Raw genomic sequence first — 25,366 nt, forward strand, 5'->3', positions numbered from 1 at the left:
GCTTCAAATACTCCAAGGTCTGGGATTCGGTTTGTGGGTCCAGGTCTAATGGACACAAGTTCCATAGGAGGCAGACACCAGTATAAAGCTGCCTGCCAGTGGAATGGGCCATCCTCCCAGGCACTGAGCTCGCCTTTAACTGCATGTGTTCAAACCCCGGATCACAGGAAATGCTGACCTCCAAGGAGGATTCCAGGACCGGAGCAGTGGCCACTGGGGAAAGGGCCACCTCTGAGAGAGAAAAGGAGAACCAGGGCATTTAGTGGCTCCAAAAGCCACAAGCGGGAGGCGAGAGGAGGCCAGAGAGAAGCCTTGCCGTTGGGACGAGAAGCCCCATTTCTGAGGGTTTCCCAGGCCCGTACGTCTGTGTTTTCCAACAACTCAAGCCAACGTGGCAGGGATTAAATGAGAACTATGTGCCAAGAACAGGGGGTACAAAGCCCCAGAGAATGGGCCTGCCCTCGAGGAGATGGCATTCTGCATGGGAACGCAGGAGCACACACTTGATCATGGCAAGGGAGTTGGAGAGACCATGAACGGCATCCAGCATAGCCTGAGCTGCCAAAAGCAGAGATGGGGGGAAGGTTTTTTACAGCTCTGGGGAGACTAGCCGGGAGAATGGGAGACTACAGATGCCGGAGCAAAAGGGCCTTGAGGATGCTGGAGAATTTTGGACCACAGCGGGGAGGCCAGGAGTCAGTCCTGACCAGAAGAAGGGAAGATCTTTTTCCTTTGGGCCAAGGAGGAAGGAGGAAGGGATGGTGAAAACTGGAAAGACTCCCGTGTGTGAGAAAGGGGACTCAGGGCAGACGAGCTGGACCCTCTTTGTCCTGGAGGGGGTTCCGTTTCCCATTGGGGCAAAGACAGAGGGGTTGGAGATCTGAGGAAAGAGGCGAAGGTTTGAAATAACCACTACGGAGAGCACCTTCTGGAGGTTATTAGTTGAGTAAAAAAACCTGCTGAGCGGCTGGCCAGCCCTCCTCCTTCCTTCTCCTGGGCCATGGCGGCCCCCTGCCTATCCCGTGGCTGCAAGAGAGTCTTTTTTGGATGGGTTGGGGGAGGAATGGAACCCATCGGGAGCCAGGGGAATTCTGGGAGCACGGTTCGGAGCAATAATTTCTAAGGCCAGACTGGAATCCTAAGGACACACTAATCCGCTTAACTGGGCTATGTTCCAGAATGTTGGGAATGGCTTTGCAGGAAGGTGAGGGCCCCCTCCAAATCCCCCTCGGGAGTGATGTTGGGAGGGGGAGATGAAGGCCCTCTGCTCCAAATCCCCTTGGAAAATGGAGTGGGGGGGGGAGGCAGAGGCTCCCCCTCTTGGAAATGGTGCTGGTGGAACCTCCTTTAAAGCTCTCCCTTGGAAATGGTATTGAAGGATAGAATTCACCCTTCCCCCATTGTCTGAGAGTCTATTGATAAGAACAGGTCTAATGCTTCATTATTACACAGCATTTTCACAGACATTACTTCATTGGATCCTGACAACATTCCTCTGGGGTAGGCAGTGTGAGTGTTTCATTGTCCCCATTTCACAGATGAAAAAACTGAGGCCCAGAGCGGACTTGCCAAATATTTGAGTGGGTGGTTGATGGCAGAAGTAGAACTCAAGCTCAGATCTGCCCCTTGGGCCAGTGATCTTCCTACTTTTCCCACAATTCCAGAGGGATTCAGATACTTCTGCTCCTGTGGGACCCCAGGGTCCCTCCCAGATGCTGGCAGCTGGCTCTGTCTTTAATGACTGGAGCTAGTTCACCAACACCCATTTAATTAGGCCTGGAGACTCTCCATTGTCAGCCCCAGGGTCTTACTCAGGAGAGGGTGAGGTACCAGAAGGGTAAGGGGTCCCAGGCGCTCGGTGAGGGAAATCCGTTTGGGGAGACTGAAGATTTGGGGATCTGGGGCTCGGGCTTAGAGGTCTGGGTCCCCCCTCCCCACGCCCCACAGGAGCTGGGGGAGCCAGACTGTCTCAGGGAGCTGCCCAGGCCTGTGGGGCCTGCCAGGTCCCAGGGAACAAGCCCCCAGGGGAGGGCTGGGGCTTCAATTAGCTGGGCATCGTGGGTGGAACCCCAGCAGGAGGCACCCAGCTGCCCTGCCATGCAGCTCGCTCTGGGCTGGGTGTACCAGTCAGGTTAGTGTGGGGGTTGGAGGACTCGGGAAGGGAGCAGTTCCAGGGATGGGGGGAAGCACTTGGGTCCTTTCCTGTCCCTCAACTGCTAACCTGTGACCCGGGAGGTCAGCGGCTGCAAAGGGAGGCTGGGAGGGGGGCAGACACAGCCCCCAGGCCTCACCCTGGGGAGAAGAGGCCAGCTCCCTTTCTTCTTGTCCATAGCAGCCTGGCTCCAGAGTTGAAAAGGGCCTGGAGGCGGCTAGACTTTATTTTCTAAATGAGGAACTGGGGGCGGGGCATTGGGCCACTTGTCCACCGTCACAAAATGAACACGTGAGCCGAATCTGGAATCAGATCTGGGCTCCAAGTCCAGCATTATCCCTACATGGGGCCGCCTCTAGGGATTTGAACCCAGAACCCCTGCCTTTAGAGAGCACCCAGTGTGTAGGTCCTGGGGCCCGGACTCTGGGGTTTCTCAGCAGAGCTTCCTGCGGCTGGGAGCCGGGTCTCCGGACTCCCCCCTCCCTAAGGCAAGGTCTTTTACTTGATCCCCGGGGCCGGGGCTGTCCCCTTTGGTGACGTGGTACTGGGCAGCCCGGAGCCTCCCTGCAGGGGACGCAGAGTCTACCCGTGTGTCAGGGAAGGTATTCACACGTGAGTCCGCACAGGCGTGCGGCTGGGCCAGAGACTGTTCATACACGCTCTGGTGCCTACACCCGGGCTTGTCGTTTGGCGCCGAAAAGGTCATGGGACTCCCTTTTTGGTCATCACGTGAAGAAGGAGCCCTGTGGTTCCTGAGCAGCCACATGCCCGCCGCCCCAGGACACGGCAACCTGGCTCTGCCCCTAGAACCGGGACCCAGGAGCCCGAGCTCCTTCCTTCCCTGGGGAAGAATCTTCGGCCCGGGCAAGGGCCAGTGGACTTGTCCAAGGTCATTCGGCAAGTTAGAATCAGCCCCGGACTAGACGCCTGGCCTCTGGACTTCCGTCCCAGCTGGCCTTGGATCGCCGGGTCCATCTTCTCCCCGGCACGCGGAGATAGCGCACAGGTCCCCTCCCTCCCCTCCACAAAGACACACCCTCCCACGCACGCACACGCGGCTCCCTCCCCACTAGACACGGAGCCAGGCAGGCATCCACCCTTCTCATACACACACATATACAAACCCACGCCCGGGTCTCTTCTGTGTCCACACCCGCCTCCCCGCACAGACACATCCACATCCACACGCTGGAACAACGCAAGCCCCAACACACCCAAATGCCCATCCCCACCTGCCTGCCTGCCTGCCTGCCTGCCTGTCGTGGACCCACCCACGAACAGCCGGCCGGGCGCAGACCCAGCGGCCAGACAGGCCTCCTTTGTGTACGGAGTTCAGGTGCGCCCAGGAGCCGCACAATAGAGGCCTGTCTGTCAGTCCGTCTAGGGCTCGGCTGCGGGGGGAGACGTGGAGGCGGGGTCTCCCGGAGTGGGGGGGGGCAGGAACCAGAGAGCGCCGCCCCAGCTCCGCACCCCCGCTCCGTTGCACCCCAAGCAGAGGGGAGACACGGAGGACTTCCCCCTCAGACACGCCCCCCGCCACACGCCCACAGGGACACCAAGCCCAGAGCCGGGTGCCCGGATCCCGGCGGCTCGGGAGGGAGAGACGGGGCTCGGCCACCAGGGTCCGGGAGAGGGCGCGGGCGGGGGGCGTGGCATACCTGAGGCCCGGCCCCCGGGGCGGAGCGGCCGAGGCCGCGGCGGGGTGGAGAGGGGGAGGAGGGTTGTGGGGGGGGGGGAACGTTGCTGCTGCTGCTGCTGCTGCTGCACCTGGAGCCCGGAGCCCGGAGTCCGGCAGCTGCGGCGGCGGCGGCGGCGCTCGGCGGCACTCGGCGGCTCGGCCGGGTGCTAGCTCAGTGGAGGGGAGCCGAGGCCTGCCCGGCTCGGCCCGGCTCGGCCTGGCCAGAGCAGGCAGCGCATCCCCGGCGCCGTCATGGTGGAGGCGGCGCCCGCCGGCCCCGGGCCGCTGCGGAAAACCTTCCTGGTGCCGGAGATCAAGCCCCTGGATCAGTACGACTTCCCGCGGGCCAAGACGGCCGCCAGCCTGGCCTGGGTGCTGCGGGCCGCCTTCGGGGGCGCAGGTAGCGCGGGCCACCGGGGCCGGGGCGCGGCAGGTGCGGGGGGCGGGGCTCGGGCTCAGGACCCCGCGGGGAGACGCCGGGGGCCCCCGGGGAACAATGGCCGGCCTGGGCAGGGGGATGAGGGGCCGCCGCCGCCGCCCGCTTTGTGCGCTCTGGCCGCCGCCTCTGTTCGGGGGGGAGGGGCAGGGGACTCCTGGGTTCCCGGGGGTTCGGGGCCTCCTCGTCGTCCTCCTCCCCCTTCCCTCCCTGTCCCCGACTGCGTCCCCTCCCCCTGCTCCCGCTCTATCTGCTTGGACTTTGCCTCCCCCGCCTGCGGCTGGAGCTGGGGCCAGGGAGGGGTTGGGGTGGAAGGGACCGGCTGGCTGGCCGGGCCGCCCTCCTTGCGTGGATCCAGGTGTTCGATCCTCAGCCTCCTTACCCAGGGGGCTTAGAATCTGGGCCACCCTACTCAGCGTCTAGGTGCTCGAGCACCCCTTCCCATGCCACCCACCACACCCCACCCTTCCCTTGCCATCCTCCCCAGGCCCCAGCCTTGGCAGAGGGAGGCCAAGGTTCTTGGCTTCTTGCCTCCTCTGGATTGCTCCGTCTTAGCCCCCTTTTATTTAAATGTGATGTGGGGCTCCCTGGCCCGTACACGGGGCATGCCTCCAACCAGGTTGTCTGGCAAAGGCTGGACCTGGTACCCTGTGGGCTCCCCTCACTAGCCAGGGGCCTAACCTTCTATCTCCACCCTGACCCACATGGGACCTAGACCCCTACTCATTCCCAGCCTCTCCGAAGGCAGGCCTGATTGCCTTAGCTGAAGCTTGACTCCTCCCCAGCCTCAGCTGCCCCTGGGAATACCCACCTCTGTGAGGGTGGAGCTGGGAGCCCAATATCCTCACCTCCTCATGGCTGCCTACCAGGGGAGGTGACCAGGGTTAATTAAATGTAGGCCTTTAAGAGCTCCACGGAGGAGGGAGAGGCAGTGATCAGGGCAGGCATCATTCTTCCCATCAAAGCCAGGGATGACCCCCCCCCTCAGGAGATGCCCTAGCCCAGACCAACCTGTTCTGTGGGTGTTCGGGAGAGGATGGCATGGAATCCCAGCCCTTGCTTGGGTCCTCTCTAGTCTTTCTTCCTCCACAGCTTCTGTTTACCCATAAATCCCTTTGCCCCTTCCCGGCTCGGCTCTTCTCCAAGGAAGAAGCACTTCACAGGGACCCAGGATTGTTGGGCTCTTTCCTGGTTATCTGACCTCTAGCCAGACTCCCTCAGCTCAGTGAGGAGAACCCGATAATCTGATGAGACAGCCCTGAAATGGGAATCAGAGGGCCTGGGATCAGGTCCTGCCTGTGTCACTAGTTTGCCATGTGACCTTGGACTAGTCCCCAGCGTTCTCCATGCCTCAGTCTTCCTGTCTGTGAAATGAGGGGTTTGGACACCAAGAACTCTGAGGGTCCTTCCCTCTGACAGTTTATGGTCCTGAGACACCATAGCCACTGAGGGGAAACTCTGGTTGTGAAGTAGCTACAGTGGGATGTAGAGAGCCACAAAGTGGGAGTCAGGAGCCCTGGATTCCAGTTCTCATTGTTCTCAGAATCAAATGAAAGAAAGGACATGCTACAGTATGAGTTTGTACTATCTGTAGGGACAGTGTGGGCAGGGGCTAGTGATCCCAGTAAGGAAACCTGGGGTTCTGATGGGAGCAGAGACAGCAAAGGCTAGAGTCCATACTGGCTGAGCCCTGAGGGGCTACTGAACCAGGAGAAACTTGAACTTTAGTCCTGCTTCTGACAGTGTGACCACAGGCAAGTCATTTCTCCTCTATGAACCTCAGTTTCCTCATCTGTAAAAGGGAGGTGAAGATTGAATGCGATAATACCTGGAAAGGACTTTCCAAACCTTTAAAGTGCTACTTGCTGTCCTGCTAGTTCAGTTAGATGTACCCTTCCTTGCTACCACCCCCCATTAATCTGGATTTCCAGAGCCTTCTCTATGGTCTCTTTCCTCTCCCTTTGACATATAAGCACACCCATCCAATTGTCCTGGGCCTTCTGCTTGGCCCTTCGGCTTGGCTTCATTGACCGCTTCCCTGCAGGTGATAACTGAATCTCCCCTCCAGCTATCCTGGCCCCTCTCTTCCCAGCTCCCAACGCTGATCTCCAGTTGCTTCCAGACCATTCCTACTGGCTCACCCAAGGGATTGTGGAGCGATCTCAATCTCAACATGGCCGAGAGTGAGCTACTATCTGTTATCTTAAACCTGCTTGTCCTCCTGATTTTACTATTTCTGGCGGTGGCAACAACATCTCAGCAGTCACCCAGGTTCCAAACCTTGGGATTCTTTTTTTTTTTTTTACTTTTTGCCCCACCCCTCCAGTTAGTTACTAAAACATGACTCTTGGATGGGTCCCCTTCCTACTAATAATGACAGGTGGGATATTGTCAAAGTTTGATTGCTCTTTTTGCCTCATCTCTTCCCTCTGGTATCTTTGCTCCACACAACTGTCAAAGCAATCTTCCTAAAAACACAGCTCTTATCATGCCACTCCTGCTCTAAAACTCTTAGTGGCTCCCTATTGCCTTTGGAATAAACTATGTGTTCCCTTGCCTGGTACTGAAGGCTCTCCACAATCTGACTCTCATCCCCTTTTCTTTCTATGTTTCATACTTCATGACCTCTGAGTCTCTGCCAAATTGGATTGCTGCTAGCAGTTCCTTAATCTCATCTCCTCCTCTCATATTTGTGCATGCCTGGAATATACTCTATCTTTATCTCTACTTCTTGAAGTCCTATAAAACCCAGCTTATGTTCCACCCCTTCCAGCCAAAAAGATTCTCTCCATCCTCTAATTTTCCTAGAGCATTCTCTCTGAGTCTCCCTGCCTTGTCACCATGATTGCTGTTATTATTTAGCTGTTTCAGTCATGTCTGACTCTTTAGGACCCCATTTGGGGTTTTCTTGGCAAAGGCGTTAGAGTGGTTTACCATTTCCTTCTCCACTTCATTTGACAGATGAGGAAACTGAGGTACACAAAGTGAAGTGACTTGCTCAGGGTCACACAGCTAGGATGTGTCTGAGGCTAGATTTGAACTCTGGAAATGAGTCTTCCTGACTCCAGATCCAGCACTTCATCTGCTTCACTACTCCTTAGTGTAATAGGCATACGTAAAGGTTTCCAAAACTCCTTACTCATGTTCACATTTTGTGCCTCAAAAAACCCTGGGGAGCAGGAGCAGCAGGCGTTTTCTTCCCCGTGCTCTATGTGAGGAGCCCCGGACTCCAAGCAGGGATGAAAGGCAGGTGATCTTTAAGGGCCCCTGCTGTTTCCAGGGGAATCCTCTCCTTCAGCAGTAGAAAGTAGACTCTTTGACACGTGGGACCATAACCCAGACCTTTGCGTCTCTGGCACCAAGACAGGGTCTGGCCCAGAGTAGGTACTTTAAAAAAAGGTTAGTTGAGTTTGGGTAGCTCTTTGGCAGACGTGAAAATGCTCTGTAAACCTAACAAATGCTTAGAGGAGATTATGTAACCTGGAGTTGGAAGGACTTGGGTTCAAATCTGGCCTCAGACACTTCCTAGCTATGTGACCCTGATCAAGTCACTTGATCCCCATTGCCTAGTCCTTGCAGCTCTTCTGTCTTAGAATTGATACTCAGAAATGAGGTAAAGGCTTTTAAAAAATTGACAAAACAGAGAAACAAAAAAACCCCAATGCTTGTTGAGCACCTACTATGTCCCCAGCATAGAGCTAGACACTGAAAACATATCAATGAAATCTTATTCCTGCTCACACAGTTTAAATCTAACCTTAAACCCTTGGTCACTATGTGAACCTGGACAAATCATTTAACTGCTGCCTGCCTCAGTTTCCTCATCTGAAAAATGGCAATAATAATAACACCTCCCGGGTGGTTGTTGAGAATCAAATGAGATAATATTTTGGAAACTTTAAAGTTTCATATAAAAGCTAGCCATGGGTCTCAGTGGATGGAGAGCTGGACCTAGAGATGGGAGGTCCTGGGTTCCAATCTGACCTCAGACACTTCCCAGCTGTGTGATCCTGGGCAAGTCACTTGACCCCCATTGCCTAGCCCTTATAGCTCTTCTGCCTTGGAACCAATATAGTATTGATTCTAAGGCGGAAGATAAGGGTTAAAAAAAAAAAAGCTAGCCATCGTTACAGTTTAGCAAGGCTAAGAGATGCATGAAATGTCTAATTCATGGCCAGCTACAGTCAGTCCAATAAATCAAGGCAACAAGCACTTTTTAAAGTATCTACTGTGGATACAAAGAAAAAAGCTCACACCCTAATGGGAGAGACAACATGTAGATAATTCTATACAGACAGGATATCAAGAGAGGATATTGGGGGGGCATCGAACAGAGAGCTGGGGCTGGAAACAGCAGGTCCTGAGTTCCAATCTGGATTCAGACACTTCCAAGCTGTGTGACCCTGGGCAAGTCACTTGACCCCCATTGCCTAGCCCTGACAATTCTTCTGCCTTGGGACTGATACACAGTAGTGATTCTAAGATGGAAGATGAGGGTGTAAAAAAAGACAAACCAAGAGTAGATTGAAAGTATCTCAGAGGGGAAGGCACTAGAGGGTCAGGGGGCTCTGGAGGATGAGGAAAGGTGGGATTGGCCATGTCTTGAGGGAGGCCAGAGAGGCTGGGAGTCAGAGGTGGTGAAGGGGACAGAGTTGGGAGACGGGACAGTGAGGAGGTCAGACTTGCTGGATAGTAAAGTCCATGGATGATGATGAAAGATAGGAAGGGGCTGGGTTGTGCAGGCCAGGTGTCAGACTGTTTTACACTTGGACCCAGAGGTAATAGGGAGCCGCTGGGCTTTATGGGTGTGTGCGGAGCGGTGACATCATATCCTGCTTTCGGAGACTAGTCAGGCTGCTGAGTAGAAGATGGACCAACGGGAGACCGTTGAATCGAGGAGACCACCCCACAGGCCCCTGCAGTCGCCTGGGCTTAAGGGGATCAGGGCCAGTCCCGGAGCGGTGAGAGTGTCAGGAGTGCACATGGAGCCACTGTGAAGGTGAAGCGGACAGTTGGCTTTTGGGGTGAGAGAGGAAGGGCTCAAGGATGATGCCAAGGTTAGGAGCCTGGGAGGATGCTGGGGGGAAGATGATGGGTTCAGTTCGAGACAGCAAGAATGTTGAACGTGTCTGCGTGTGCTCTTTCCCCTTGGACAGGGCATAAGCTCCTTGAGGGCAGGGCCTCTGTTCTCAGCTATCTTCCTGTCCCGGTGCCCGGAGTGGATAATCAGTGCTTTCTGAATGCAGTTGAGGTCAGAGGAGGGAGGCCTCTTGACTTGGGGAAAATCTGGGATAGCTGCATGACGGAAAAAGCCTCTGCTGTTTTGGTTCTATGAGGACGGAACGTGTTTGGGGTCAGGGTCAACCAGTCCGGTCTATCTGGAGTCTAGAGCACATTCCCGATAGCTGACATTTATTAAGCGCCTGCTGTTTGCAGGGCATTGTGCTAGAGACAGTGCCTTGTGCTCACATTGCAAAAGGGGTGCCAGCATGCCAATAGCCACGTACAAACAAGCTACAGAGAAGAGACAGGCTCAACGGGAAGGCACGAGCAGCAAGGGGGCGGAATTGGGAAAGACGGGCTTTTGACCAGGACTTGAAGGAAGCCAGGGAAGTCAGGAGGCAGAGGCGAAGGGGGGAGCGAATCCAGAGCATGGAGGACAGCCAGAGGAAACGGGCAGATTGGGAAATGGAGGGCCTTGTAAGAAGGGAAGAACAGAAATCAGTGGTACCATTGACCAAAGAGTATGTGGCAAGGGGTGGAGGGAGGTGTGTAGACAAACCCTGGAAAGGTAGGAACAGGTCAGGTTATTAAAGGCTTAAAAAGACAGTCAAGAGTGGGCCAGCTGGGTGGCTCAGTGGATGGAGAGCCAGGCCCAGAGATGGGAGGTCCTGGAGTCAAATACAACCTCAGACACTTCCTAGCTGTGTGACCCTGGGTAAGTCATTCGACCCCCTTGCCTAGCCCTTTCCACTCTTCTGCCTTAGAACCAGTATTGATTCTAAGATGGAAGGTGAGGGTTTAAATTTTTTAAAAAGCCAATCAGAGGATTTTCTGTTTGGTCCTGAAGGCCATTTAGGGGGGCCGTTGGAGTTTAGGGTATGTGGGGATGGCAGGGTTGAACTGGGTGTTTGGTAGATATCTTCAATTCAACACGTCCAAAACTAAACTCTTGATGGTCTCCCCAAATCTTGCCCACCCCCTCCTAAACCTACTCCCCTGTTACTGTCAAAGAGCACCACCATTGTTGTCGGTCCCCTGGGCTCAGAAGCTTGGCGCCACACTCTAGCCTGACCCCATGTCCATCCTCCCTCCATCGCCTCTCTCACATATCCATCTAGCCCCGCTCCTCTCCTCTGACATTGCCACCACTCTGGGTCGAGCCCCATCACTTGTGTCCTCTGGCGGGTCTCCCTGCCTCAATGCTCTCCTCATTCCAGTTCTCCCAGATGCATGAGGACTGGAACCATTTCTTCTGTCAGCTCTGAGAGACTTTGCGCCCTGCACACGGGCAGTGTTTGTTGTCTGAATAATAACCGGCGTGTTTTCAGGGCTTCCCAAGACTTCCAAAGCATTTCCTTCACAACAGTCTTTGGAGGCATGAGTCACATTTCTCTCATGTTATGGATGAGGAAACTGAGGAAGGTGGAGGTTCAGTGAGGGCAAGTGGACTTGCTGGAGTTCATACAAGCCAGCATATGTATAATCTCCAGCATTTGTAGAGCTTAATTTTATCTCTCCCCCCACTTAAAACCTTGGAATCGGTATTAAGCATCAGGTCCAAGGCAGAAGCATAAGTGGTTTAGTGACTTGACCAGGGTCACACAGCTAAGATGTGTCTGAGTCCACATTTGAACCCAGGACCTCCTGTCTCCAGGCTTGGAACTCTATCCACCGAGCCACCTCACTGCCCCTAGTCTAACTTTATAAGCAAGTTATTACCATCCCTGCTGTATGGAAGAGGAAACAACCAGGGTTAATATAACTAATAAGTGTCAGAGTCTGGATTTGAACCTAGGACTTGCCAATTCCAAATCCAGCACTCTACCTGCTATCCCTGTTGTATGAACGAGGAAATATCAGAACTGGGATTCCTTTCCACAGTGACACATTGCATGAATGCTAGATGATAAGATGATGCCAGGCTGTATATATAAGGCTTTGTATGGCAGACTGAAGAGTTTGGGTTTTACCTTTGCCAGGAATAATAATAACAATGTTAGTATCAACTGTGGGCATTAAAAACGTTTTTTAAAACTTTTACTGGGTATCAGTTCTAAGACAGAAGAGCAATAAGGGCTGGGCAATGGTAGTTAAGTGATTGCCCAGGGTCACATAGCTAGGAAGTGTCCGAGGCCAGATTTGAACCCAGGACCTGCTGTCTTCAGGCCTGGCTCCATCCACTGATCCATCCAGCATTAAGATATGCACATTTGATCTTCCCAACAACCCTGGGAGATAGATCCTGTTATTAGTCCCATTTTATAGTTGAGGAAACTGAGGAAGACAGAGGCTCAGTGATCTGTCCAAGAGTTGGCCAGCAACTAGATTCAAACCCAGCTTCACCTAACTCCACATCCAGGACTCTCCGAATGGGGATCAGGAATCGGGAAGACTTGTATTCAAATCTTGACTGATGCTTACTAGGTAAGGAGCCACAGGCAGTAGGGGCTGTGACCTCACCAGCAGGGAAGCAGAAACTAAAGAGGGCAAGTGGTTTCCCTCAGGCTCTAGAAGAGCGCCAGAGCAGGAGTTCTCAGTTCAAGGCTTTCTCTACCCCCACAGCATCCTCTTGACTTTGGACCTCTGCCCTTCTGCCAGGATTGCTGTTGCAACAGCTCCACAACCAAACCCCCTCCCTTTAATTGTTCCTGGATCTTTCTGCGGCCCCTGCGGGGCCACAGCCTACTTTCCCCTCTTCCTCTAGAGTTCTTCCAGTGACCTGGCTTGGGGTTGGCCCAGATACCAAAGCAGTGAGACCTCAGAGGCTGGGGAAACCTGTCCTTGCTCCCTGCCCCATCTTCTACCACACCTAGGCTCAACTCACAACACTCAGCTTCCCCCTGTCCCTCCAGTCCTCTACTTGGGAGTTCTCACCTTCGGACTCTTCCTTCAGGAAGTCCTCCGAGACTCCCCAGTACTGCGGCACATGCCTCTAAGGGGCCCCTCATGCATGGGACAGGAGAGGAGGCTCTGGGTCAAGGCTGTGGTCACCGACGGTGTCTCTTCCTGCAGAGCACGTGCCTTCGGAGCTGTGGGAGCCTTTCTACACCGACCAGTACGCCCAGGAGCACGTGAAGCCGCCAGTGACACGGCTGCTCCTCTCGGCTGAGCTGTACTGCCGGGCCTGGCGGCTTGCGCTGCCCCAGCTCGAGGCCCCGCCTGGCCCTGCTGCCCTCTTAACGCTATTGGCCCGGCGGGGCCTGACCCCAATGTTTCCCGATCGGCCTGTGCGGGAGGCTGACCTGAGGCACCAACCCATCCTCATGGTGAGCTCCCTTGTCATTCACTGGCTTTGCCCTCGACGTCTTCCAAGAGCTCCTGGGAGGTGGGCAATGACTGTGTCTTCCTGACTCCCCACTGGTGTCTTTTGTCTGCAGGGTGCCCACTTGGCTGTGATCGATGCCCTCATGACAGCCTTCGCCACCGAGTGGACACAATCCCTGCCAGTCCCCTCGGCCCCAGGCAGCTGGGAACACAAACTCCTTCTTTGGGTGGATTCGGTAGGCAGAGGAATCTGTGGGGACGGGGGCAGGGGGATTACTGGGAGGATTGGAGAACCTGTTGGGGTGACCCTGGCCAGAACTGAGTTCTGAGAGTCCCTCCCAGGCTCCTTAAATGATTCTCCAAGGCCAGAGACCCTCTCACTGAGCTTTCTTGCCCCTCCCAGACCATGAGGCGACTACAGGAGATGACCGAGCGAGAGGCAGCTCAGAGAACCCCCGTGCCCCCGGCAGACAGTGCTGCCCAGCCCTCGGTGAGACCTGGCAGGAGCGGGGGGAGGGAATAGGTGGGTGGGGCCTGGGGACCTGCCCCCCAACCTCCTGGGGCCAGCCTGTCCCTCTGCCTCCTCTCTGGGGCTAGGGCTGGGGTGTGACTTCTCTGTATCTCTCTGTCTCTGCCCCTGCACTGCCGCATTCTTCTTCTCCTCTCTGCCCTTCTCTGCGCCTCAGTGTCCCACCCGCTGGTACTGGAAGCTCGTTCCCGTAAGTGGGTGCGCCTGGTCCCCAGCTCCATTCTGCCCTCGCGCCCTGACTCGTGAACAGAGGATCTGCGGCCCTGGGGAAGGGGGAAGCAGGGAGTCCTTGGGGAGTGTCCAGGGAGGGAGAGCTGGGATCTCACCCCCTGGGGAAGAAGTCGGGGTGTCTCGGATCCTCTGCTCACATTGGCCTCTTGCAGCCCTGAGGGCCCCCTGGGGGGGTGTCCTGCTGCATGCTAGTGCTGCCCTGCCTGCTTCTCCTGGGCTCCCTCCATCTCTACCCCAAGGTGCCAGAGTTGGGGGGGGGTGGTCAGCAGGTCTCCCTGAGGCTGACCAGAAGACAGGCAGGCCTCTCACTTGTGTCTTGGGTCAGAGCTGGGGGCTGAGGGAACCCCAGAGAAGCTGGGGAGAGGCCAGAAACCCCAAAGCCAGATTAAGGAATAGGGCTTCCTTCCTTGGCAAAGTAAGGGAATGACCACGCTGATCTCAGATGGAGCCCTTGCGGACGTCCCAGGGAGTGGGGCTGGTTCGGGGGTGGGGGAGCCCCCGGCAGACAGGATGAGGTCAGGGCCCCCCTGGCCTGGAGCCTGTGTCCCGCTGTGGCCCCCGCGCTGACGCCCCCTCCTCTCCGCCCCCTCAGCACGCCGTTGCCTTCTGTTTGAAGGAGTCAGGGAGCAAACCCCCTGTGGTAACGTATCTCCAACCTCTGTCCTCCCTGCTTTTTGCTCCCCGTGCCACTGCTCTTGTTCCCTACCAGGCCAGGCTGGGCCGGCTGCCACCAGCTGTCCAGAGCTTGAGGGCCCCTCCTGCCGTGTGCTCGCTCCTTCTTGCTCTGGGGGCCTGTCCGGCCCCCTTTCTGCTGCATGCTGCTCCCTCGGCCCTGTAGCCTCAAGGACTCACGCACCTGGCCTCCCTGCACTGGCTGCATGCTCTCCGGCTCCAGGGGACCCACAACCGCCGACCTCTGACCGCTCCCTTTTGCCCTCCAGATCCGATACCGAAAGGACCGGGCCGTGGCCCGCAGGGCCCCCTGTTTCCCTGTAGTGGCGGGACTCCAGGACCTGGCCAGCGGAGCCGCCCTCGCAGCCATCATCCATTGCTACTGCCCCCAGCTGCTGAGGCTCGAGGGTAAGTGGGCAGAGCTCCATGCAGGCAGCACCCCTCAAAGTGGGCATCCCAACCTCCCAGCCAGCCTCGACCTAGCAAGGATTTGTGTAGCACTAATGCCCGAGATCTGAGGCAAAGAGGAAATAGTCCCTGCCCTCCCGGACCTTACATTCCACTGGGGAGACACATGTACCTGCAGAAATAGATATTAAATATATATGTATAGACACACACTTATACATATACACATGTATTTAATTATATATATTTCATTTTATGTATATATTAACACTTACCTTCTGTCTTAACATTAATACTAATTATTTGTTCCAAGGCAGAAAAGTGGTAAGGGCTAAGAAACTGGGGTGAAGTGACTCGCCCAGGGTCACTCAGGAAGTGTCTGAGGTCAGATTTGAACCCGGGACCTCCCATCTCTAGGCCTGGCTCCATATGCATTGATAGCTGCTTATCTATATGTTTACCAGATACAAGATCAACAGAAGGTGCTTTGGCAGGAGCTGGGGGAGGGAGGGCAAACATCCGTGTTCTCCATCCGGGCCCCAGGTGTCCGTGTCCTCCAGCCAAGACTTGGCAATGAGGCGTTCCTGTCTTTCTCTAGACGTATGCCTGAAGGATACCATGTCTGTGGCAGACAGTCTGTACAACCTGCAGCTGGTCCAGGACTTCTGTGCTGCCCGCTTGCCTGGGGGCTGCCCCCTGGCCCTGGAGGACTTGCTCTATGTGCCCCCCCTCCTCAAGGTGACTCTGGGATCCAAGATCTCGACCGGAGCTCTGAAGGCTGAGCTGGGGCTGGAGGGAAGAGGGATGAGGATTCTGGGGGTTCCTCAGGGCTCCCCTAGCCCCGTGCCCTCCCCAAGCAATGGCCATCTTTTCCTGCTGAACCCCAGTCATCTCAAGAACACCCAGAGGAAGGCAGCGAGGATGGAGAGGGCTTGGGGATCCTGTCCTATGAGGACTGGTGGATGGAGCTGATGATACCCAGCCTGGAGAAGAGATGACGGAGGGTTGGGGCGGCTGGGACGTCAGAACTATCTTTAGTATTGAAAGGAGTATCACCTGAAAAAGGACTTGACCTCAGTGTGCCTGGCCTCACAAGGAGAACAAGGAGGAACGGGAGGAAACTGTAGAGGGACACATGGAAGATCAGAAGGAAAAACTTTACGAGAATGAGGGCCATCCTAAAGTGGAATGGGTTTTTTTGGGAGGTAGTGAGCTCCCCGTCCCAGTCACAGGAGTTTCCCACATCAAGGCTGAATGCTGGTTTGCTGGGGAGATTGTGGAGGGGATTTGTGGGGCAAGTCTGGACTGGACCCTTCCATTCTTTGACTTCTGTGTCTCCTGGTCTCCAGACTAACGTGGCTGTGCTGCTGGCTGAGCTGTTTCTTTGCTTTGAAGTGTTGAAACCAGACTTTGTGAGACCCAAGGAGCTGCCGGATGGGCGAGGTGAGGCTGGACCTGGGGCCTGGGCAGAGGGCAGTGCCCCTGGAGTGGCTGTGGTGTCGCTGGGTGGTTCAGCAGATTCGACATTGAACCTGGAGTCAGGAAGATCCAGGTTCAAATTCTGTCCCAGATACCTCCTAGGCCATTGCCTCGTTTTCTCCATATGTAAATGGGGATAGTCATAGTAACTGCTTCTCAGGATTGTTAGGAGGATAAAATGAAGCACTTTGTAAACCTTGAAGTGCTACATAAGTGGCAACTATTGTTACTGTTATTATTACTGTTATTATTGGGTGAGGTGAGGCCGGGGAACTATTGTTACTGTTATTATTGCTGTTATTATCAGGTGAGGTGAGGCCGGGGAACTAAAACGCTACATAAACAGTAACTATTATTGCTGTTATTATGGGGTAAGGTGAGGCCGGGGAACTATTGTTACTGTTATTATTGCTGTTATTATCGGGTGAGGTGAGGCCGGGGAACTAAGGCAGCTGGTTAAGGACAGTGGACAGAGCAGGAGAGTTACCTAGCTATGTGACCCTGGGCAAATTATGTAATCTCTTTGCCTCAGTTTCCCCACCTGTAAAATGGGGATAATAATAGTAACTGCTTCTCAGGATTACTGGGAGGATAAAATGAAGCACTTTGTAAACCTTTAAGCACTACATAAACAGTAACTATTGTTACTGTTGTTATTGCTGTTATTATCAGGTGAGGTGAGGCCGGGGAACTAAAACGCTACATAAACAGTAACTATTATTGCTGTTATTATGGGGTAAGGTGAGGCCGGGGAACTATTGTTACTGTTATTATTGCTGTTATTATCGGGTGAGGTGAGGCCGGGGAACTAAGGCAGCTGGTTAAGGACAGTGGACAGAGCAGGAGAGTTACCTAGCTATGTGACCCTGGGCAAATTATGTAATCTCTTTGCCTCAGTTTCCCCACCTGTAAAATGGGGATAATAATAGTAACTGCTTCTCAGGATTACTGGGAGGATAAAATGAAGCACTTTGTAAACCTTTAAGCACTACATAAACAGTAACTATTGTTACTGTTGTTATTGCTGTTATTATCCGGTAAGGTGAGACCAGGGAACAAGGGTGGCTGCGTGAGGAGGGTGGACAGAGCAGGGGAGCCGCCTAGAGTGAAGCTGGGGTTTAGGCTGGGGCCTCTATTCTCTTCCCCTCTGCCTCAGGTTCCTCTCCTGGGGTCAGTGAAGCCTCCACCCCACCAAGCGGCAACGGAGCCAGGTAGGGTCTTCTTCCCACCCTGGAGCCCTCCTCCACTCTTCAGGTCCATTTCCTCCCTCCGACATGTCCTGCCCCCCATTCCCCCATTCTGTCAGGGAGGCTCAGGACCACGGCCATAGGTTCTGTGGCTCTAGCTTTTGGGGTGCCTTTTAGGGGCAGAGCTGCAGCTCATGGGCTGATTCTTTTCCTCCCTCCCGACAGCTCCCCTGTTTTCAATTTCCGGCACCCACTTCTGTCTCCAGGGGGGCCACAGTCCCCCCTCCGGAGCTCATCAGGTGAGAAGGAGCTCGTTGAGGGGTGGGAGGAGAGGCTCCACCTGCCTCTGGGTCTGAGAGAGGCCGCTGGAACTGACCTTGGACTCCCCACAGGTTCCTTACAGTCGTCCCCCTCCATGACCCACATAGAAGCTTTCGGGAAGGCGTGGAACCGGCAGCTCAGGTGAGGAGCCACAGCCCAGCAGCCCGGGGCGGAGGTGGGCTTGGGGAGAACAGCTGGAGGAACAGATGTCAGGCGCCTCATCCTTTAGCCCCTTTTCTCTCCGAGACCCCCGCTTTCCCCCATCTATTGCTGGTCAATGAATGGGGCCACGGCTCCCCCCAGGCCCATCAGGTCCCTCCATAATGACTAGTTTTCCAGCACTCTGTCCACTGACCAGTGCGTGATGATAGCCACCTGGTCAGACTTCCTTGGGTCCACCCTGATCTGCCACCTCCACTTGGGTTCCTGATGAATAATGGGCCTTTTGTGAAGTTCTCTGGGAGGAGCAGGGCCTCCTTTCTTCCCATGATTGTGGGCTCTTGAGCTGCCCCTGCCCTGTGGCTGTGCCCACTTTCCCGAGGGTCAGATGGCCCTGAGCGCCCGTCCCAGCTTCATCTGGCAGCTCTGCCCCAGGAGGCAAAGGGAAGGTGCCCAGGCCTGGGGATCTCCAAGAGCAGGGTTGGCGGAGAGGTCCTCTGGCCAGGGCCAGAGCCACACATTGGAGAGGGAGTGACTGGGGGGCTATGGGGTGGGCCAGGGGTTTAAGACTGGAGTCTTAGTCCCCGTCTGGCCCCCCAGCCGCCCCCTGTCCCAGGCTGTATCCTTCAGCACTCCCTTTGGCCTGGACAGCGACGTGGACGTGGTCATGGGTGACCCAGTGCTGTTACGCTCTGCCAGTTCCGATAGCCTGGGTCCCCCAAGGGTCTCAGCGTCGCAGCCTCCTCCAGAGCCAGCCCCGGAGCCTGGGGACCTCCCCACCATAGAAGAAGCCCTGCAGATCATCCATAGCGCTGAACCCCGCCTGCTCCCGGATGGGGCCGCTGATGGCGGCTTCTATCTCCATTCCCCCGAGGGACCCTCGAAACCTACCCTGTCTTCCTCCTACCCATCTGAGACCTCAAAACCTCCCGCTTACTACCCCCATCCAGAGGGGGGCTGCAAAGCCTCAAAGCCACTCTTGGCTTCATCCTACCCACCTGGAGAGGCCTCTAAGCCAGTCCTGCCTGAGGGGCCCCCAGCAACACCTACCCAGTCTGAAGTGCGCATGACGAGCTTTGCAGAAAGGAAGAAGCAGCTGGTGAAGCCAGAAGGTCGGGTTGGGGAGGAGGCTGGGACAGGAGGCCCTGCCGAGGCCCCTTCAGAGGCCCTGAGCTCGGAGATGAGTGAGCTGGGAGCGAGGCTGGAGGAAAAACGCCGAGCCATCGAGGCTCAGAAACGACGCATCGAGGCCATCTTTGCCAAGCACCGGCAGCGCCTGGGCAAGAGTGCCTTCCTGCAGGTGCAGAAGCGAGAGGCCGGCGGGGAGAGCGACGGGGATGGCGTTGACGGGGACGATGGCTCCGGGGTACAAGCGGCCGAAGGGGCCCAAGGCCCGGGGCCTGGGGAGAGGCCGGCTGGTGAGGGCCGAGGAGAGCCTTCCGAAAGGCCCAAGATGGTGACCTTTTCCCCAGAGGTGGGGGCCGGCCGGCCTTCGGATGAGGGCCTGGGTGACTATAACCGTGCGGTCAGTAAGCTGAGCGCGGCCTTGAGCTCTCTGCAGCGGGATATGCAGCGGCTCACGGACCAGCAGCAGCGGCTCCTGCGGGAGCCGGAGCACCCCGGGCCGGGCCCACCTGCCGCCGCCTGGATCATTCCTGGTCCTGCTGGGCCCCGGGCGCCCTCCCCGGCCCCTGCTCGCCGTGCCCCGCCCCCCCGGTCGCCCCAGCCGCCCCCACGCCGAGCCTCAGTCCCCACTTCGACCCCAGCTCCTCGAAGCCCCAAACATGCCCGGCCTGCAGAGCTGCGGCTGGCACCCTTGACTCGGGTGCTGACTCCACCACACGATGTGGACACTCTTCCCCACCTGCGCAAGTTTTCGCCATCCCAGGTCCCCGTTCAGACCCGCTCGTCTATCCTCTTCGATGAGGATCAGCCCGGCCCTGGCCCAGGTTCTGGCCCTTCAAAGCCAGAGCCTGAGCCTGGCCCCAAGCCAGGAGAGGTGCCTGCTGAGCCCCTGGGAGGGGCTGCCACCCCGTCTGGCCGGCCAGGGCTTATCGAGATCCCCCTGGGGAGCCTGGACAGTGACGGGGATGGGAGCCCCCCTGAAGGGGAAGACTCTCTGGAGGAGGCTGTGAATGGAGAGCCACGAACCGGCCTGGGTTTCTTTTATAAGGTGAGAAGGAGGGGATCCCAGGGGGTGGCCTCTGGCCTGGGGGAAGGAGCAGTTGGGCAGATGGATGGATGGATGTTTTCTGAAGGATCAAGAGAAGCCAGAAGATGAAATGGCACAGAAACGGGCCAGCCTGTTGGAGAGGCAACAGCGGCGGGCAGACGAGGCACGGAGGCGGAAACAATGGCAAGAAGTGGAGAAAGAGCAGAAAAAGGAAGAAGCCGCCCGGTGAGTCTTGACCCAGTCTTGCTCTAGAAAGCAGCCTGCCCTGAGGGCCCCTTTCTGAGGATTTCTAGCAGGGCTTTCCTCTTTTTCTCAATTCCTGATTCCTAAGTCCCCATGGGGGACTCATTTTGCCTCCTGGGGCCCTCTCTGAGCTTGACCGGGTCCCTGGGCTCAGACATCTGCTGCCTCCAGTCTCTCATCCCTCCTCTCCTTTTCTGCCCTTTACCATATCCCCTGGCTTATTTCTGGAATCTGGCTTCCCAGCCACTGGACAGGCCCCATGAATCCATTTTCCAGGGCTTATTTAAAAGACAAAAAACTTCAGCCTACAGTTTCACAAATAATATGCCCAGGAGAAGGGGCTGTTCTCAGGGAAGGTGATCTGAAACATTCTAAGCTGTTCTAGGTAGCTAGGTTGTCATAATTCTCCCTTGCCTGGTTCATCTGGCTCCCTCAAGGGCAGGGGAGCCAAGTGGGAGCCCTCCTCTCTCTCAATGAGTCATTGAGGTAAGAGCTCTGGATTTGGAGTCTGAATTCAACTCCTGACTCATGGTTTAATTGACTATGGATCAGGGATGAATCACAAGGATAGGACTCAGTTTCCCCATAAGTAAAAAGGCTAAGTTAAATTAGGAGAGGGGAAGGATTTCCTAACAAGTAGTGCTATCCAAAAGCAGACTGGATGCCTCGTTGGGAGTCTCCAACCAGAGTCAAGATGACCCTTTTCTGGGTATGTTGTAGAGGTAACTTTACTCTGGGGGACAGCTAACTAAGGGACTCAGTGCTGGTCCCAGAGCCAGAAAGACCTGAGTTCAAAACTGGCCTCAGACACTCACTTGTGGCAAGTCATTTAACCTGTGTCTGCCTCAGTTTCCTCACTTTTAAAATGGGGATGATCATAGTACCTTATTCCCAGGGCTGGGAGGATCAAATGAGATAATAGTTGTAAAGGGATTAGCACAGAGCTTGGCACATAGTAAGCGCTCTAGTTATTATTGGTACAATTAGCTATTATTACAAGCTAGATGAATGGGCCCCAAGGTCCTTTCCTGCTATATGACCTTTAAGGATCCTCTAAGCTTTTATGTTATGGTCCTTTAATCATTTCCAAACCTGGTCCAACCAGTTAGGGATTTGGCCTTAATGGGGCGTACTAGATGAAGCTCATTGGTCCATTTCACAATTCTTAGCTCCCTTTTAGCCAATCTGAAGCCTCTTCATGGTCTGGTGGGCTTAGGGGTGTCTTGCCCACAATCCCACTTAATTTCAGACCCCACCACCACCCCTAAAGGGGACATAGATGGTACAAATTACCTCGGTCACCCTCCCCAAATTGGAATCATTTAGTCTGACGTAAAAAGTGGTCACCTCCAAAACTCACCAAAGTCGGGCTCCTTCTTCATACTCACCTCTTATTTCCTGCTCTGGGCCTCTCTGTGTTTTTCCTCAGGTTGGCCCAAGAGGAGAGGGCCCGAGTTGGGACTGGGGCCAGCCTGGAAGAGGAGGGTCCAGCCCGGAGAGGAGACTTTACACGACAAGAATATGAGAGGCGGGCACAGCTCAAGTTGATGGATGACCTGGACAAAGTACTACGGCCTCGGGGGACGGGGGGAGGGCCTGGAAGAGGGGGTGCCCGTCGGCCCCCTCGACCCCGATCTGGCTGCTGTGATGACTCGGCCTTAGGCCGCAGTCCCCGAGGTCTCTTGGGTAAGGAGAGTGGGGTAGAGCTGTGGGAGGGAGGGGGAATGCCAAGGGAAGAAAATAAGACTGAGAATCTGACTTCCTATTTCTCCCTACCAGGGTCCCGACTTAGCAAAGTTTACTCCCAGTCCACCCTGTCCCTTTCCACTGTGGCCAACGATTCTTCCAACAACCTTGGGGTCAAAAGACCCACGTCCAGGTAAATCAATACCACTCCCTCCACCCTGCCCAATCTGGGTCTGGGTGTTGATGTATCTCATTGAGTAGGTGGTCCCTGCTCACTGGCTGGGTTAGGTCAGAGCTTCCTCAAGGATAGTATCCTTATGGACAAAAGAGCTCAATCTTGGGCACACTCAATTCATACACGGCTTTTACCAGTCATTCTCTGAATCAGTCCTGTGCACCAGTATAATTGGGGCAAACTTGCAGTTCTAGAATGGGTTATTTAAAGGGATGGTTTATGAGCATTTAGAAACAGAAGCACTGATCACCAAGGTTCAGCATGGCCTCATCATGAACAAGTCATTGCCCCTTTTTTTTTTCCTATGACCAGATGGATAGATCAGGAAAATGTGATCGCGATATTGTACTTAGATTTCAGCAAAATATTTGACAAAATATTTCCTACCATTCTTGAGGACAAAATGGAAACACTGGGCTGGCTAACAGTACAGTTAAAATGGAAACACTGGGCTGGCTAACGGTACAGTTAAGACTATCCATGGGGTAGCTGGGTGGTCCAGTGGATAGAGACCATGGCCTGGAGATAGGAGGTTCTGGGTTCAAATATGGCTTCAAACTCTTCCTAGCTGTGTGACCCTAGACAAGTCACTTCCCCCAATTGCCTAGCCCTTACACTCCTCTGCCTTGGAACAGATATTTGGTATTGATTCCAAGACAGAAGAAGTGTTTAAAAAAAAAAAGGACTATTCATAATGGTTGAATTTCCAGGTGCAAAGGATAGTGATTAATGGGTTGATGCCCACTTGGAGGGCATACAAGAAGTGGGGAGATGTGCATATATTCTTGGCATTCCTGTTGCCTGGCACGAAGTAGGCAATTAATGAATATTTGCTCAGTTGAATTGGCACCCATACTGTTTCAAGGATCACTTGAAGGAGTTAGGGGTATTTAGAGAAAAACACTTAGTGGGGAAAGGATTATGGTCCTCACTATTTGTACAGGACCCTTTGGCACCAGAGGAGGGCAGGACTTTCGACAAAGGGTGGAAATGGCCAAGAGGCGCTTTTTCCAAAGGACTTCCATTACTAGAGGTCTTTGGGCAGAGGCTGAACGAACACTTGCTGGGAATGTGATAGAAGAGGTTTACCTATCAAGTGAGCAGCTGGACCAGATGACCCCTCAGGTTCCTTCTAACTCTGAGAGGCTGTGAAGAAAGGGACCATGTGCCAAGCTCCCCAGGAGTAAGAGGCATCTGGAAGCTTTCCTTCTCCACTGACAGTGGCATCCACTTCTCTTCAGGGCCCCTTCTCCGTCGGGCCTGATGTCCCCCAGTCGCCTGTTGGGCAACCGAGATCGAGATCGGGACTGGGAAAATGGAAGTACTGCCTCGTCACCAGCCTCTGTCCCAGAATACACAGGTGAGACTTTGCCTGGGCACTGGTTAGAATAGGCATGAATGGAGAGGATAGTGGCAAGGCTGGGGGGGTCAAGGGGCCCTTGGCTAGACTAGGAGCCTCTGGCTCTTCACTTAGCACAGGGTGTAGTGGGAAGAACCTCTGGACCCCCAGAACCAGGAGTCCTGGGTTTGAATCCCGATTCGGTTACTTCTCTGACCTCAGTTTTTTTTAGAATGAGGATAAGGATACTGTTGGGTGGTTAATGCTACTTACCTCAAAGAGCTGTTTTGCTGGCCTCTCAAGGATTTTTCAAAAGTGAGCTTGAGCAGCTCGTGCTCTTTTTCCAGTTATAACTTCCTTCTCCCTCCCCACTGCCCTGTCCCACACCCCAGGCCCCAAGCTGTACAAGGAGCCGAGTGCCAAGTCCAACAAGTACATCATCCACAATGCATTGGCCCACTGCTGCCTGGCTGGCAAGGTCAACGAATCTCACAAGAACCGCATCTTGGAGGTGAGGCCAGGGCTGAGCCCGCGCTAGCCTTGTACAAGTCCCTGTCCTTTCTGCCCCAGGAGCTCCCTGCCTCCCGTCTCTATTGGGCTCCAAGAGCCCTGATTTTCCATCCTTCTCTCCCCGCCCCCACCATCAGCTGTGCCCTAACCACTTATCCTGATCCTAGGAAATTGAGAAGAGCAAAGCCAACCACTTCCTGATCCTCTTCCGGGACTCGAGCTGCCAGTTCCGGGCACTGTACACATTCTCTGGGGAGACGGAAGAGATGTCACGCTTAGCTGGCTATGGCCCCCGAACCATCACCAAGTCCATGGTGGAGGGGATCTACAAGTACAACTCAGACCGGAAACGCTTCACACAGATTCCTGCCAAGACCATGTCCATGAGTGTGGACGCCATCACCATCCAAGGCCACTTCTGGCAGACCAAGAAGCCCAGTACCCCAAAGAAGCCCAGCACCCCTAAATAGCCCAGACATTCCCTGCCTAGCACTCTGTGGCCTGGACTCTGCCCCAGAGCCTGCCAGGGATTTTCTGTTCCCAAGGGCGGCTCCCTAGAGGGATGGTGGAGGTCCTCTGCTGGGGTGAGAGGTGGGGCTTTGTACCACCCTACTCCAGCCTGGGCTCTTCTCCCCTCCCCAATCAGGAGACTGAAGGCAGGAAGGGGATCTCAACTCTTGCCCCGGCCCCCTCCTCAGTCTCCTCCCCATCTGCATGTTTCTTCTACCCCAGTTCAGGCAATGTCTCTTTGTTCCCTGCTCCCCCCGGTACCCCTGAGCCACCTCTTGCCTGGACAGATTTTGGTCCCCAATATTGGGGGCTCCCAATCTCAAGCCTTTGGAAAGTCAATTTGTATATTCCGGCCTGAGCCAGGGTTGGATTCCAATGGGGCCTGGACCTTTATTCTACTTTTTTTTGGGGAGAGGTCTGTTGGTTTCCTTCCTCCCCATCCCTTCCAGATCTCTTCTTCCTTGGAAGATTGGAGGGCGTCCCTTCATCTCTGTGTCGTGTCCTGCTGTGGGGAGGGTGAAGCTGGGAGCTTCAGAGACTCAGGGCTCAGCTCAACAACCTCCTGCCCCTGTCTGTCCTCCCCACCTTGAATAAAATAATTTAAAGAGATGTTTCTGACCTCTCCTTGAGGAGAGGGTGATTGGAGTCTGAGAGGGAGAGGGAGGAAGGGAAGGCTCAGGGATCCTAAGCTCAGAGAGCATCCAGCTTAACCAGTCCCCAAACAAGAACCCCTCCCCAAATCCAGCCTCTACACGAAGACTTCTAGTTATGAGGAACCTCCCCTATTTCCATGGCAGCTTATTTCTCTTTAGAACTATTAAATCAAATGTCAAGTCAGAATTTGCCTCCCTCATTTCCCCTCCTTGTTCCTCCCAGCTCTTCTTTTTGAGGCTAAACCAAATCTCATTGAGTGATAACCCTTCTAATTCTT

At 54.9% G+C, this 25,366-nt stretch overlaps 1 protein-coding gene across 4 annotated transcripts; it reads left to right on the plus strand.

Annotated features, from left to right (window-relative positions):
• The first annotated feature begins 3,869 nt into the window (after window positions 1-3,869).
• CAMSAP3 (calmodulin regulated spectrin associated protein family member 3) lies at window positions 3,870-25,044 on the plus strand. 4 transcript variants are annotated; one of them, XM_056822015.1, is made up of 19 exons: window positions 3,885-4,230; window positions 12,502-12,755; window positions 12,867-12,989; window positions 13,157-13,243; window positions 13,440-13,472; window positions 14,106-14,153; window positions 14,455-14,593; window positions 15,192-15,331; window positions 15,943-16,036; window positions 17,229-17,283; window positions 17,485-17,558; window positions 17,652-17,721; window positions 18,340-19,912; window positions 19,998-20,137; window positions 21,585-21,841; window positions 21,935-22,034; window positions 23,318-23,436; window positions 23,808-23,926; window positions 24,093-25,044. In XM_056822015.1, exons 1-19 carry the CDS (start codon window positions 4,083-4,085, stop codon window positions 24,393-24,395), a joined length of 3,876 nt encoding a protein of 1,291 aa, XP_056677993.1. In that variant the 5' UTR covers window positions 3,885-4,082; the 3' UTR covers window positions 24,396-25,044. The 4 variants fall into 4 exon arrangements, with proteins under 4 accessions (XP_056677995.1, XP_056677993.1, XP_056677994.1 ...); XM_056822017.1 differs by lacking the exon at window positions 14,106-14,153 and having other exon boundaries at window positions 3,870-4,230; XM_056822016.1 differs by lacking the exon at window positions 13,440-13,472.
• The last annotated feature ends 322 nt before the right edge of the window (window positions 25,045-25,366 follow it).

Source organism: Monodelphis domestica, chromosome 3, assembly GCF_027887165.1.
Source record: "Monodelphis domestica isolate mMonDom1 chromosome 3, mMonDom1.pri, whole genome shotgun sequence".
Classification (NCBI taxonomy): Eukaryota; Metazoa; Chordata; class Mammalia; order Didelphimorphia; family Didelphidae; genus Monodelphis; species Monodelphis domestica.